Source organism: Oncorhynchus tshawytscha, linkage group LG11, assembly GCF_018296145.1.
Source record: "Oncorhynchus tshawytscha isolate Ot180627B linkage group LG11, Otsh_v2.0, whole genome shotgun sequence".
Taxonomy (NCBI): Eukaryota; Metazoa; Chordata; class Actinopteri; order Salmoniformes; family Salmonidae; genus Oncorhynchus; species Oncorhynchus tshawytscha.
Genome location: NC_056439.1, coordinates 18,765,308 through 18,778,562, shown reverse-complemented (window position 1 = coordinate 18,778,562; position 13,255 = coordinate 18,765,308). Strand labels below are relative to the sequence as shown.

At 45.2% G+C, this 13,255-nt stretch overlaps 1 protein-coding gene across 1 annotated transcript; it reads right to left on the bottom strand.

The window, feature by feature from the left end:
• Positions 1 to 2,873: 2,873 nt before the first annotated feature.
• On the bottom strand, positions 2,874 to 13,140 carry LOC112261559 (ras and Rab interactor 3). The gene is made up of 14 exons (XM_042330607.1): positions 13,111 to 13,140; positions 12,415 to 12,852; positions 12,052 to 12,166; positions 10,298 to 10,370; positions 10,118 to 10,209; positions 8,506 to 9,770; positions 8,120 to 8,298; positions 7,761 to 7,915; positions 6,795 to 6,991; positions 5,335 to 5,446; positions 4,920 to 5,051; positions 4,584 to 4,747; positions 4,303 to 4,436; positions 2,874 to 4,085 (listed from the first exon to the last, which is right to left on the bottom strand). The coding sequence occupies exons 1-14, from the start codon at positions 13,138 to 13,140 to the stop codon at positions 3,866 to 3,868; spliced, it is 3,306 nt and encodes a 1,101-aa protein (XP_042186541.1). The 3' UTR covers positions 2,874 to 3,865.
• Between the last annotated feature and the right edge of the window lie 115 nt (positions 13,141 to 13,255).

The window sequence follows — 13,255 nt, the reverse complement described above, 5'->3', positions numbered from 1 at the left end:
TGCTGTCTCCTTACTGTTGTTAGCTTCATCCAATCAAATGCAAGTATACATTTCCAAATGGAGAACGACATAAAGACACTCCGTGGCATTGCATAATACCAGTTCAATGATTCTGAAACCATGTCATCTCTAAACCTCTGTGTTGCATTGCAAGGAGGGTCCAAACAAAGAACTAACATATTGCATCATCGCCTTGTACACTTTATGCAAATAGAGATTCAACCAGTGGAAATGACGTCAGTGTGCTGCTAACAGCACAGCTTCCTCCACTGTCCCTGCGTCTGCTCGTACCAACCAATTAAGCTATAAAAAAAATAGTTTTAATTTGATAGTTCCATTGGCGACATTTCAAGCTAGATGTGTAGTGAGCTTTCGGTATGTTCTTAAAGCTAAAATCCATAGTTGCTACATCCATTTTTGGAATTTGAATCCATGATAATATACCCATTGATTCTTGAAGAATATAACGTATAAATGCTTCATGAGCTTAGATCGATTGTCAAACCCCATCAGAACCCTAAGTAGAAGATTGTTTTACTCCATTGGTTATAAACACTGTAAATGTAAACAAACACTGTGTAGCCTCAAAACATGGCTACAACTATACTTGTGACATCATAGATGGTCAGTCCTTGCAGATTACCGACCATTTCGAATCCCACCATACCTTCTCCGCTATGCAATCTGGTTTCAGAGCTGGTCATGGGTGCACCTCAGCCACGCTCAACGTCCTAAACGATATCTTAACCGCCATCGATAAGAAACAATACTGTGCAGCTGTATTCATTGACCTGGCCAAGGCTTTCGACTCTGAAGCCTTGGTTTCTCAAATGATTGCCTCGCCTGGTTCACCAACTACTTCTCTGATAGAGTTCAGTGTGTCAAATCGGAGGGCCTGTTGTCCGGGCCTCTGGCAGTCTCTATGGGGGTGCCACAGGGTTCAATTCTTGGACCGACTCGCTTCTCTGTATACATCAATGATGTCGCTCTTGCTGCTGGTGAGTCTCTGATCCACCTCTACGCAGATGAGACCATTCTGTATACTTCTGGCCCTTCTTTGGACACTGTGTTAACAACCCTCCAGATAAGCTTCAATGCCATACAACTCTCCTTCTGTGGCCTTCAATTGCTCTTAAATACAAGTCAAACTAAATGCATGTTCTTCAACCCATCGCTGCCTGCACCTGCCCGCCCGTCCAACATCACTACTCTGGACGGTTCTGACTTAGAATATGTGGACAACTACAAATACATAGGTGTCTGGTTAGACTGTAAAACTCTCCTTTTAGACTCACATCAAACATCTCCAATCCAAAGTTAAATCTAGAATTGGCTTCCTATTTCACAACAAAGCATCCTTCACTCATGCTGCCAAACATACCCTTGTAAAACTGACCATCCTACTGATCCTCGACTTCGGCCATGTCATTTACAAAATAGCCTCCAATACACTACTCAATCAATTGGATGCAGTCTATCACAGTGCCATCCGTTTTGTCACCAAAGCCCCATATACTACCCACCACTGCGACCTGTACGCTCTCGTTGGCTGGCCCTCGCTTTATACTCGTCGCCAAACCCACTGGCTCCAGGTCATCTACAAGACCCTGCTAGGTAAAGTCCCCCCTTATCTCAGCTCGCTGGTCACCATAGCAGCACCCACCTGTAGCATGCACTCCAGCAGGTATATCTCTCTGGTCACACCCAAAATGAATTCTTCCTTTGGCCGCCTCTCCTTCCAGTTCTCTGCTGCCAATGACTGGAACGAACTACAAAAATCTCTGAAACTGGAAACACTTATCTCCCTCACTAACTCTAAGCACCAGCTGTCAGAGCAGCTCACAGACTACTGCACCTGTACATAGCCCATCTATAATTTAGCCCAAACAACTACCTCTCCTCCTACTGTATTTATTTATTTTGCTCCCCATTATTTCTATCTCTACTTTGCACATTCTTCCACTGCAAATCTACCATTCCAGTGTTTTATTTGCTATATTGTATTTACTTCGCCACCATGGCCTTTTTTTGCCTTTACCTCCCTTATCTCAACTCATTTGCTCACATTGTATATAGACTTATTTTTCTACTGTATTATTGACTGTATGTTTGTTTTACTCCATGTGTAACTCTGTGTTGTTGTACGTGTCGAACTGCTTTGCTTTATCTTGGCCAGGTCGCAATTGTAAATGAGAACTTGTTCTCAACTTGCCTACCTGGTTAAATAAAGGTGAAATAAAAACAATTTTTAAAAAATCCATATCTCTGCCTATGAATTTGAGAGTGGTTACATTTCTCCAGTCCCATCCCTCAGCTTGTTAGCAAAACAGAGGCGGGGTGGCGCTTTGTCGTTGTTTCAATTAAGGACTCTGTTACGTGTGCAAACTGATAACCTCTTAGACGTCATCTCGCGTATTCTCCATCTCCCTCTCTCCTCATCTCTCCATCTCTCCCTCTCTCCATCTCTCCCCCTCTTTATCTCTCCCGCTCTCCATCTGACATACAGAAAACACACCCCCTCATTTCTTTGTACCCCCAAAACGTCATAGACAGAAAGACATCACACATACACTCACCAACACAAATAACCTGATATATCCTTGTCCTGTCTCCTTTTGTAAGACAATATTTCACTTCATTCTGATTTTTTAGGAAAGCAAGCCAATATGACATAATTTTCCACAGAATTCTACACGGGTAAATTAGGGATTTTGTTATTCAGTGTGTGGATTAATTCTATTGATACCAAATTGGAATTCTGAAAGGAAATTCAGCATTTCTTCTCCTGATACGTCCACATAAAACAGTTCACATATGAAAAACGACACAATTCACTTATCAAATGTGAATAACAATAAAAGACACACACTATATAAAGTCATGGTGACAGTTTAATTAATTACAGTATAATATGGCTTAGCACCATTAACCAATGTAAACCATGAGTGCCTGGTAGACTTAAGGGAACTGCGTTTCACCTTAATGGATGGTATTGTAACAGACACCTTCTAGAATGAGACATCAAAGGTTCTTTCAGGACATTGATGAAACCTATCCACAGCACAGCTGCAAGAGTATACAAATCCAGCAGAGCAAATACGGATATACAGAGAGTAGCAGTCTTTCTTGAGCATATAAACCCACTCAGATAATATTGGCAAGGATATTGTCATGCAAAATTCAATTAGCTAAACCATTGAACAGCTCATTGTCTGTCGGAACTGTTGAAGAAGCGTAAAGTCGGTTAAATATGAAAATGAACACCGACCATACAGGATACATGGTCGGCCCAAATTAGACCCTATTCCCTACATAGTGCCCTTAATGGTCCCCCGGTCAAAAGTAGTGCACTACTAGGGAATAGGGTGCTATTTGGGATGCAAGCCGAGTCTCCTTGTCCTGATCCTTTATCTTTTAATTATCCATGCCATTGTACCCTTTCAAACTAGAGGAGGACAATATCCCTTTATCGCTACAGCTTTGGTCAACCTTGCAGGGACTCACTGAGCAAGATGAGTCAGCGTAGAAGTCATACAGAAGCCAAAGTAAACTTGAGTGAAATTTAGACCTGAGGTCCTAGGTGTGATGATGGTTCTCTTCTTTCACAAAGTCTCCACATGTTCTCAAACCTGAATATGGTATTTTTATTGAAGATTGTATGGTTTGGCAGAACTATCATGTCCGTCTTGGACTTGAGTCCATTTTGCTCCACTAAAGAAAAAAATCCATGTCTCATTTAAAATGTCTGTTGTGGTTGAGGAGGATGCCATTGCATTCCCTTGAGCAGCTCCTCAATTATTTGAGCTTCGTCTAGGCCATGCATGCACGCACCACACACACACACACACACACACACACCTTAATATCATATCTCGATCAGACTCTTCTTCTCGTCAGGCTCTGTCTCCGCTGTGGGCGCTGGCTCCTCACTCTCTGCCTCCTGCCCTTCCGACTCTGTCCTTCCAGGCCGGTAGACAAAATGGTACTCCTTGCGGGGCTCACAGTGGTGGAAACTAGACTTGATGGTGAGGGGGGACTCCCCCGGGGCCAGGAGCTGGTAGTGGCCCTCAACTAGTACACTCAGGCTGTGGAATAGAATAGAATAAAATGGAATCGATACTTTGTTGTCCATTTTGTGAGAAAGGTAAATGTGTCTTTCGCCTACATCAACCATCCCAAAAGCATACACATACACTATTGACAGGCACAGTGTCAGCCGCAGAGCAACATGCCTGGATGGAGAATTAGACGTTTTTAGGGGTTAAATGCCTTGCTCAAGGGCACAACGGCAGGAGATTGTACCTGTAGAACTCTGGCTCCAGCACCTCGAACTTGTCAGCACACTGGGCACACAGGTCCTGGGCCGTGGTTGTGGGGAGAACCCCCAGGGTCTTAGTGTTAGACCCTGCCTCCAGGAACGACACATTGATGAAGTCCTGGAATGGGAGCAGAGCAAAAAGCGGGAGGACATCAGATGTCATAGGAACATTGTTTTCAAAGAATAATCACATAGTCATAACTATCCAATATCCCAATACTGCAGTGACATATTGTATTGTACTCATGTGGTGGTCCAAACTGACCTGTACAGATGAGCGTGACACCCGAGCCTTGTTCAGGGTGCGTCTCTTCTCCCAGCGGTGGATAGAGTCCTGGATCTCCAGACTGAGCTGCTGTGTCACCGCCTGCTTGTCATAGTTCTTTATGTGCTCCAAGGCTCCATACGTGGTCGTCAGGTAGTAGGAGCCTGGTGACACACACACAAAATATAGTCACCATTAACAGTGGTACTATCTGTGTGTTTGGGTACAGCAGTTGGTATGAGTGTGTCCGCATGTGTGCTTGCGTGTGGTCTGTGTGTGTATGTGATCTTGTCTACACCTATGTGTGCGTGTGTATGGCATTTCGTTTCTCCCTACCTTCTCCTAGCTGCAGTGCAGGGTCCATCAGCTCCATCATGTACTCTACGTCCAGTAGCAGGAAAGCCATGTTGCTCCTGGCCAGGACGTACATCAGCACTGGCAGGAAGTCATCTACACCAAAGGCTTTTCCTGTTGGCAAGTCAACCGCCATCCCAATCAGTTCACGTGACAGTCAGGTATTTGAAAATGTTGGTGTCGTCAGGCAGTAATGATCGCTCATCATCAACTTCAATCTGCACTCTTATACTAGCCTTGATTTCCATGCTTCCTAACGTTCGTTTGGAGGTAGTCGAGGAAATAAGCAAGACTTGGAAGGATGGCATTGTGAGACTACTGTTACACTAGCAAACATGACAAAGATCATTATAATTGAACCACCTAAATCTACCCGGCAACAAAGACAGTGCCTCACCTGGGCAGCCTATAGACATGGACTCATAGATGATCTTGCAGGTCTTGAGGAGCAGATCAATCTTCTTCTGAGGGGAGTACTCAAGGTGGAGGGTCATCAGCTTCAACTGGATCTAAGATAGATAGATAGATAGATAGATAGATAGATAGATAGATAGATAGATAGATAGATAGATAGATAGATAGATAGATAGATAGATAGATAGATAGATAGATAGATAGATAGATAGATAGATAGATAGATAGATAGATAGATAGATAGATAGATAGATAGATAGATAGATAGATAGATAGATAGATAGATAGATAGATAGATAGATAGATAGATAGATAGATAGATAGATAGATAGATAGATAGATAGATAGATAGATAGATAGATAGATAGATAGATAGATAGATAGATAGATAGATAGATAGATAGATAGATAGATAGATAGATAGATAGATAGATAGATAGATAGATAGATAGATAGATAGATAGATAGATAGATAGATAGATAGATAGATAGATAGATAGATAGATAGATAGATAGATAGATAGATAGATAGATAGATAGATAGATAGATAGATAGATAGATAGATAGATAGATAGATAGATAGAAAAAATTCACCCCCTTGGATTTTTGCACATTTTGTTGTGTTACAAAGTGGGATTGAAATAGATTTTTAGCTGCAATATGTAACTTTTTGAGCTACCTGACCAAATTTACATAGAAATGTGTGTAATAGATATGTCATTCTGATTGAAAGCAAGTCTAAGAAGTGGTAGATCTGTTCTATGTGGGCTATTTTTATGCTTCCCTTTCTTAAGTTTAGTTTTTGCGGGGTTTTTTGTACACCAGCTTCAAACATCTGAAAATACAATATTTTGGTTCTGGAAAAGATATTTCACAGAGGTTTAGATGGTACAGTGATTCTCTACACTATACTTGTCACATACACTGAAATTAAGAGAACTATTCAAATTTTAGTCATGATCCCCAACACCTTGACAGAGCTTGAATTTTTTGGTTTAAGAATAATGGGCAAATATTGCACAATCCAGGTGTGCAAAGCGCTTAGGGACTTACCCAAGAAGACTCACGGCTGTAATCACTGCCAAAGGTGATTCTAACATGTATCAACTCAGGCGTGAATACTTATCTAATCAAGGTATATTCGTGTTTTAGTTTATATTCATAATTCACTTCCACTTTGACTTTACAGAGTATTTTGTATAGATCACAAATAAATCCATTTGAATCCCACTTTGTAGCACAATAAAATGTGAAGAAATCCAAGGGGGGTGAATACTTATGATACCCAGTATAGATAGGTACTTTATTAATCCCAGAGGGGAAATCCACATCGGACAAAAACACACAAGACAAATAGCCAGGAGCCATAGAAAGTGATCAAGGGGTCAAAGCAATACACTGCACAGAGAATCATGTGCCGTTTCAGATGCAGCCCTGTCTACCTTCTCCATGACAGGGATCTCTGGAACACTGGTGGTGACCCCCAGATCTGTGGTGGTGGTGCCCAGGACCACACTCTGGTTCTCCTTCAGCCTCTTCAGAGAGCCCCCCCTGGAGTGGATGTCCTTCAGGCCGGAGTAGACAGCCTCCCGCAGAGGCTTCAGCACAGCCTTACACAGAGCAGCCTCCATAATCACCTCTGGAGAGGTACAAGACCAAAAAAAACACGGGTTAGAAATCATTGGGGAGAGAGCATGTTGGGGCCACAGTTAGTCTTCTGTGCAGTGCAAAGAGTAAAGGAGGAAACTCGAATGTGGCTACTCAATGCTGCTGGTTATTATACCCTCTACGCAAATACGGAAGCCGATTAATTAAAGTGTTTTTGGAACTATTGTCATTTTGCCTGCAGTTATACTGTAGTTCTTTATGGGGGGGGGGAGTCTATCCAGATGGTTATTAATTCAGTATGAATATTATCCTCCCTTTAATATATATTGTATTCTGTCTGTTACACTGTGTAAGAAAACCTGACATTCAGCATTTCATGCTGGAGGCAAAATAAGTTGTATCTCAAAGGGGACTTCTTGTATAACTGGCAACCCAGTTAAGCCATCAAATGTCAACGGTGACAACCCTCACTAACAACGAGGTCTTCTGTCCCTGTTGTAATTTGATAGGTGCCACTACAAAGTCTAATTTACCACGCACAAAGAGAAGACTGGTAATGACAACTGCCTCCTGTCTGACAGGGAATAATGGGAACATAATGGGAACATGTTTGCCAAAAAACTTCAAATGAACATACCCACCATATCCAGTGTCCAACAGGACAATTAAAGTAAGGAACAAGTGGAACTTTAACCGTGTAAGGAATGGAGGAATGGAGGAATGGAGTGGAGTCTTTAACGCTAGGTATTGACAGATGAATGTTGAGTATATCGAGGGGAATTATGTAAGTAAGCAGGTACCTAGTTTGTCCTCTGTGTAGACGTTGGGCTCCAGGAGGTTCTGCAGCTCAGTGCTCTGGATGAGGTAACTCTTCAGCTGGGTCATCATCTGCCTGATCTCCTGCAGCAGCTCAGTGCTGGAGCTGTGCTTCCCCATGGTCTCCAGAATGTACACCCTGGGATAGATTCACTAATTAGTCGATCGAGGGTTTCTGAAGTGATCTTTATTTTGTGCCAATTTAAGGGACATTTTCCGTGGCTGGACAGAGATAAGAGCTGAAATGAACAAGATTCTGCTTTGAATGAAAATATGTTCGGCCCTAATCAGCCCATCAACTAAGCGATTCAAAAAAAAAATCTCGTGTTGAACTGGTCCTTACCTGTAATCCTTCACCAGGTTCCCGAAGTAGGAGCTCCCGTCCCGGGACAGTTCCACCATCCTCTTCTGCAGCTTGTGGTCAGCGCTCATGAAGTTGGTGAACACACTGGAGAAGTTGACCATGGAGAGGCGTTGCTTGGCACGGTCCAGCATGATGGTCGGGGTCCTTTTCATTGACACCTGGGGTTTGTTGGTTTTTCAATGATAAGTACTTTATTTTACAGGAAAATGTCGTGCAAATTCTCATACAGTAAGACAGCAACAGCAGCAAGTGAAGATTGTGCTTAGGATCATGTTAGTTACACATCTGAGCTGCATAATAATGTTAAATGGGACTTCCTGGGGAAATAAAGGTTGAAAATAAATCAATGAAATGAATATATATACTTTGGTATTGTTGGTCCCAACGGCCCCTCCAGCCTGACTGGCCACCGTGTCGGCCTCCTCCTCTGTGCTGCTGGTAGAGTAAGAGTCATGGTCCAGTGCAGGGAGGGCCGCGCCACCATCAGGGGCGTACAGGGACACATCTGCCCCCCTGGCCTCCCTCACCTCCCCCTCAGCGATGGAAATGGCCCTCCGGGCTGGCAAGGGGATGCTGGAGGTCTGGGGGGTGTCTGATGACTCATTGATTGAAAGAAGTCCTCCACCTATCACGTCTGGGGAGAGAGTTGTAGTGGGCGTGGCCTGGGAGGGCTTATTCTTTCTGGGAGGCGGGACTGGCGGTGCGGTCCTCTTCGTCAGAGGGGCTGGTGCAGTCACGCTAACAGCGTCACTGCTGTTTGAAGTCTCTGATGTCCCTTGCCTCTGCAGTGTCTCTGTCTCACCAGCATAGGGCTCCACTCTTAACTCCTTCTTCTCCTCTACCATGTTGGTGGTGCCGTCGATGGACACCAGTGAAGCAACAGGCACTGTGCCAACACTGCCCTCCTCCTTCATCTTCCTCTTTGAGGGTGTGGTGAAGGTCAGGGGGCCTCCTTCTGGCTGGGGCGGCTCCTGTCCTGGGGGTGGGTGACGCTTCTCTGAGGGCATCCGCCGTAGGGGCACAAGTGGTATCCTGTGTGGGGGTGGCCGGGGTGCTGGGTGCTGATGTCTAGCTGTTGCTCCGTGTGGTGACAGATGCTGTAGAGGCTGAGTAGCTGCTACTGAGTCAGTGGCTGTAACTGACACCTCTCTCTCTGAGAAAAGCTGAGAAGCAGCTCTCTCCCCCTCCCCACTGCCTTTGCTGCTGTTTCCTTCTCCTTTCTGCCCTAACTTGGTTGTAACTCTAAGAGGTGTGGGGGGTGAGCGTGGGGAAGGGGAATCAGACGTCCCTCTGTTCCCATGCTTGGCCCCCTGTGACAGTAACAATCCCTCAGGGGCATTAGGGGGTCGGGGTGGGGGGCGTTTGAATTTGGGGGGTACTTGCCCCTGCCCTTGGCCTGGGGTGTTCAGGCTCTGGCTCCTGAGGATGGGAGCAACGACGGGAGTGGAGGCCTCCAGGCTGCTGCAATACTCCTCAATGAAGACGGGGTTAACGTACCACAGCCGCTCGTTACCGGTCCCAGCAGACAGATGGATCTCACACGAGGAGCCGTGACCCCGGCCCTGGTCTACTGCTGTGTCCCTTTGTCCTGGCTCCTCAGAGGAACTGTTCAGCTGAGAGCCCCAGAAATCTGACAGGAGAAACTGACAATTACCCATCACACTATCACTAGAGAGCTGAACCCCAAACGGACAGTTCCATCATTAGACATTCATGTTACGCTTATGTTCAAAATATGCTGGATCTTTGTTGAATCTGGAGGGTTGTGTTGTGTGGCTATTAAAGGAGGAAGCTCGCCTTAATATATTCAGTACAGGACACTTCACTGTCTGAACATCCGCTCACTCACACATCAACACGGTTGTCACACTTCCTCTCTATTTCACCAAAAGGCTCCTACACTTTTATTTTTGCCTTACCGTGAGATAATGTGCCCCTACCCCATAGACACACCAAAGGAAGATACATTCAAAGTACCTGAGCCTAACGTCGATATCGTCTCTATATCTTCATACTTGGTTGCCTGGACGATGACCTCAGGCAACCTCAGAGTGAAGGGGAGAATATCCCTGGAAGAGAATTCATGATTATTCATTTAGAACAAGTGAATATTTTGAGTGCCAGGCTGTAGGATATGAAGTATCAGTCTTGTCTTACCGGCTGACACAGTAGAAGGAGATGAGTTTGAAGATGGTGTCAAAGACCAGGACAGACCCTTCCAGGTAGATCACTGTTATGGGATGGAAAGGGTGGTATAATGCAAAACTGTATCAATATTGACACTGTATCAATACTGATATTAGATACTGATAGTGTGCAAATTCTGAAGCAACTGACAGTCATGCTTGTATACATGTCTAATTGATGGGTGGTCCTTTGGGATCAAACGACACACCCTATCCTGGCATTGCAAGCACCATGCCGTTCCAACTGAGCCACAGAGGATCATTCTACATCACAATGATCCCTTAATCATGTAGTAGGGACAGATTGGGGCTTGCACACATGCTCTCTCTCTCTCTCTTTCTGTCTCTCTCTCTCTCTCTCCCCCTCTCTCTCTCTCTCATATCGTGCATAACTATACTATGATAACTATCAATGTGCAAAGTGAAACTTAAACCCATCCAAGCCACAGACAATAACTATTTATAGAGGGGAGAAAACTTTGAAAGTTGACAGAGATGAGTAGCTAACAGCTTTGTTACATGCACTTCCCAATCCTAGGCCAACACATTTACTGGACGTAGCTGCAAGGACGTGCATTTCATGCACTCCTTGACAAATATAGATTCTGAACATGCAGATATTGTTATACTGGATACTTTACATATCTGGACATCTCTCTCTCACACACACACACCTACCTGGACTCAGGGGTAGACGTAACATAGTAAACGTAAATCGGGGACATTCCAATTATACTGTATGTTGCGTTTTGTATGGTTTGTATTATGGATTAGGGTTAGGGGTTAGGGTTAGGGTTAATTAAGTTTTGTATGGTTATATAAGACAGAAGGTTATGTTGTCTAGTCTATGAGACCAGGCTGCACACACACACACACACCTCCCTACACTGCGGCCGGGGTCTGGTGAGCTCAGAGTGTCAGGAAGTCCTGTACTGTCGACATACAGCCCAGAAGAGCAGGGGACAGGAAGTTAGTACCCTCACCCTCCCCTCTCCACCACAGAAGTCACACATGTCTCATAGAGCAGCTGTAATAATGTGTTCTGTGTGTGGATGGATGGGCTAGCATCATATGTTCTGTGTGTGTGGATGGATGGATGGATGGCCTAGCTTCATGTGTTCTGTGTGTGGATGGATGGATGGCCTAGCATCATGTGTTCTGTGTGTGGATGGATGGATGGCCTAGCATCATGTGTTCTGTGTGTGTGTGGATGGATGGGCTAGCATCATGTGTTCTGTGTGTGTGGATGGATGGATGGATGGATGGCCTAGCTTCATGTGTTCTGTGTGTGGATGGATGGATGGCCTAGCATCATGTGTTCTGTGTGTGTGGATGGATGGATGGCCTAGCTTCATGTGTTCTGTGTGTGGATGGATGGATGGCCTAGCATCATGTGTTCTGTGTGTGTGAATGGATGGGCTAGCATCATGTGTTCTGTGTGTGTGTGGATGGATGGGCTAGCATCATGTGTTCTGTGTGTGTGTGGATGGATGGATGGGCTAGCATCATGTGTTCTGTGTGTGTGGATGGATGGGGTAGCAGGACCAAGGGCTTTAACACTGATATTCCCCATATCTATTTACCACTGACTGTTCACTAGGGTTTGAGGACAGGACACAAACAGACATCCCCTTTGAGTGGGAAACTGTGAAGGCTTAGGGTTAGGACAAAGTTATTACAAAGTGCATTACAACATTATAGACCATCTCTAGTTAGGATACTCACATGACTTCTCCTCTTTAACCAGAATGTCCTGGACCCGAAGCTCCCCCTGCTGGTTAGACACACATACTGACAGAACCATGGCCTTCTGGTCCGGGCTTTTGCGCACTAAAAAGATCTGGGTGCACAAAGTCACGCTATCAATATCATAAGGAAATATCTCTACAGTGATATTTGTTATGTCAGAAATCGATGTCTGGCCCTTCATGTGTTTGTGTGTGTGTATGTATTTGACGTCTATGTTTGCAAGTCTATGAAAGGGTGTTTGAGTAATAAATGAATCCAAATTTGAGGCTCATTGTCCTCAGACAGTAACAACATGTGCCTGTTGTGTGTTTGCGTAAATAGAATTTGTCTGTCACTCACCCCAGGAGTTTCTTTCTTCAGTATAAGTGAGGATTTCTCCTGGGCCATGGCTAACTGCAACCACACAGGACATGTTTTGATCAGCTTCTCCAGGATACTGATGCTAGGTGGTGGGGCTGTGGCTGTGGCTGGGGTTGGGGCTGGCGCTGAGGAGGGCTTAGCTGAAAGAGGGACTAGTGGGGTAGGGAGAGGGGGAGACGAGGGCTTGGTAGATGGAAGAGGGGGTCTGGGGAGAGCAGGGGAGGATGGCTTCGCTATCGAGTGAGAGTGAGGAACAGGGGGTCTCGGCTGGGATGGACCGGAGAGTTTTCGAGTTGCTGAGGGTCTTGGAAGAGGGGGTGAGGAGAACTTTGAGACCGGAGGAACAGGGGGAGAGGAGAAAGGAGATAAGGAGGGTTTTGAGAGAGGATGAATGGGGGAGTGGGGGGGGGGGTTTTGCTATAGGAGATACACAGGCAGAGGAGAGAGGAGGTGAGGAGGGATTTGGGACTGGGTGAGAGGAAAGTGCTGGTACGGTTGGCTCTGAAGAAGAGAGCTCTGGGACTGAAGAGGACATATCTAAGGGGAGAGGAGGAGGAGAGACATCCAGGATATTAGGAAAAGGGATTGTAGAGGGTACTGAAACTTGAGGGGATATTGGTGTGGGGAGGAGTGAAGTGGATGCCTCTGCTAGGGGTTTGGGGAGTGGGGGGTTACAGTCCTCTGGGACAGTGGCATGAGGGACATCAGTAGTGTCAGTGGAGCCAATGGTCAAGTCAATTTGAGGAGGGAGCGGTTCAGATGCTGAAAGAAGGGGTGGTGTGGATGAGGAGGGTGAGGAGGGAGTGAGGGGTTTAGGGGG

What these genes read in the sequence shown, in the direction of transcription:
- LOC112261559 (XM_042330607.1), bottom strand. Translation starts at nt 13,140, where the DNA reads ATGTCCCTCATGCCACTGTCCCAGAGGACT. An exon ending in GGTTAAAGAGGAGAAGTCAT is followed by an intron (nt 10,371 to 12,051) that starts GTGAGTATCCTA and finishes ATCCCATAACAG; the next exon opens with TGATCTACCTGGAAGGGTCT. An exon ending in TGTCACGCTCATCTGTACAG is followed by an intron (nt 4,437 to 4,583) that starts GTCAGTTTGGAC and finishes CTCCCATTCCAG; the next exon opens with GACTTCATCAATGTGTCGTT.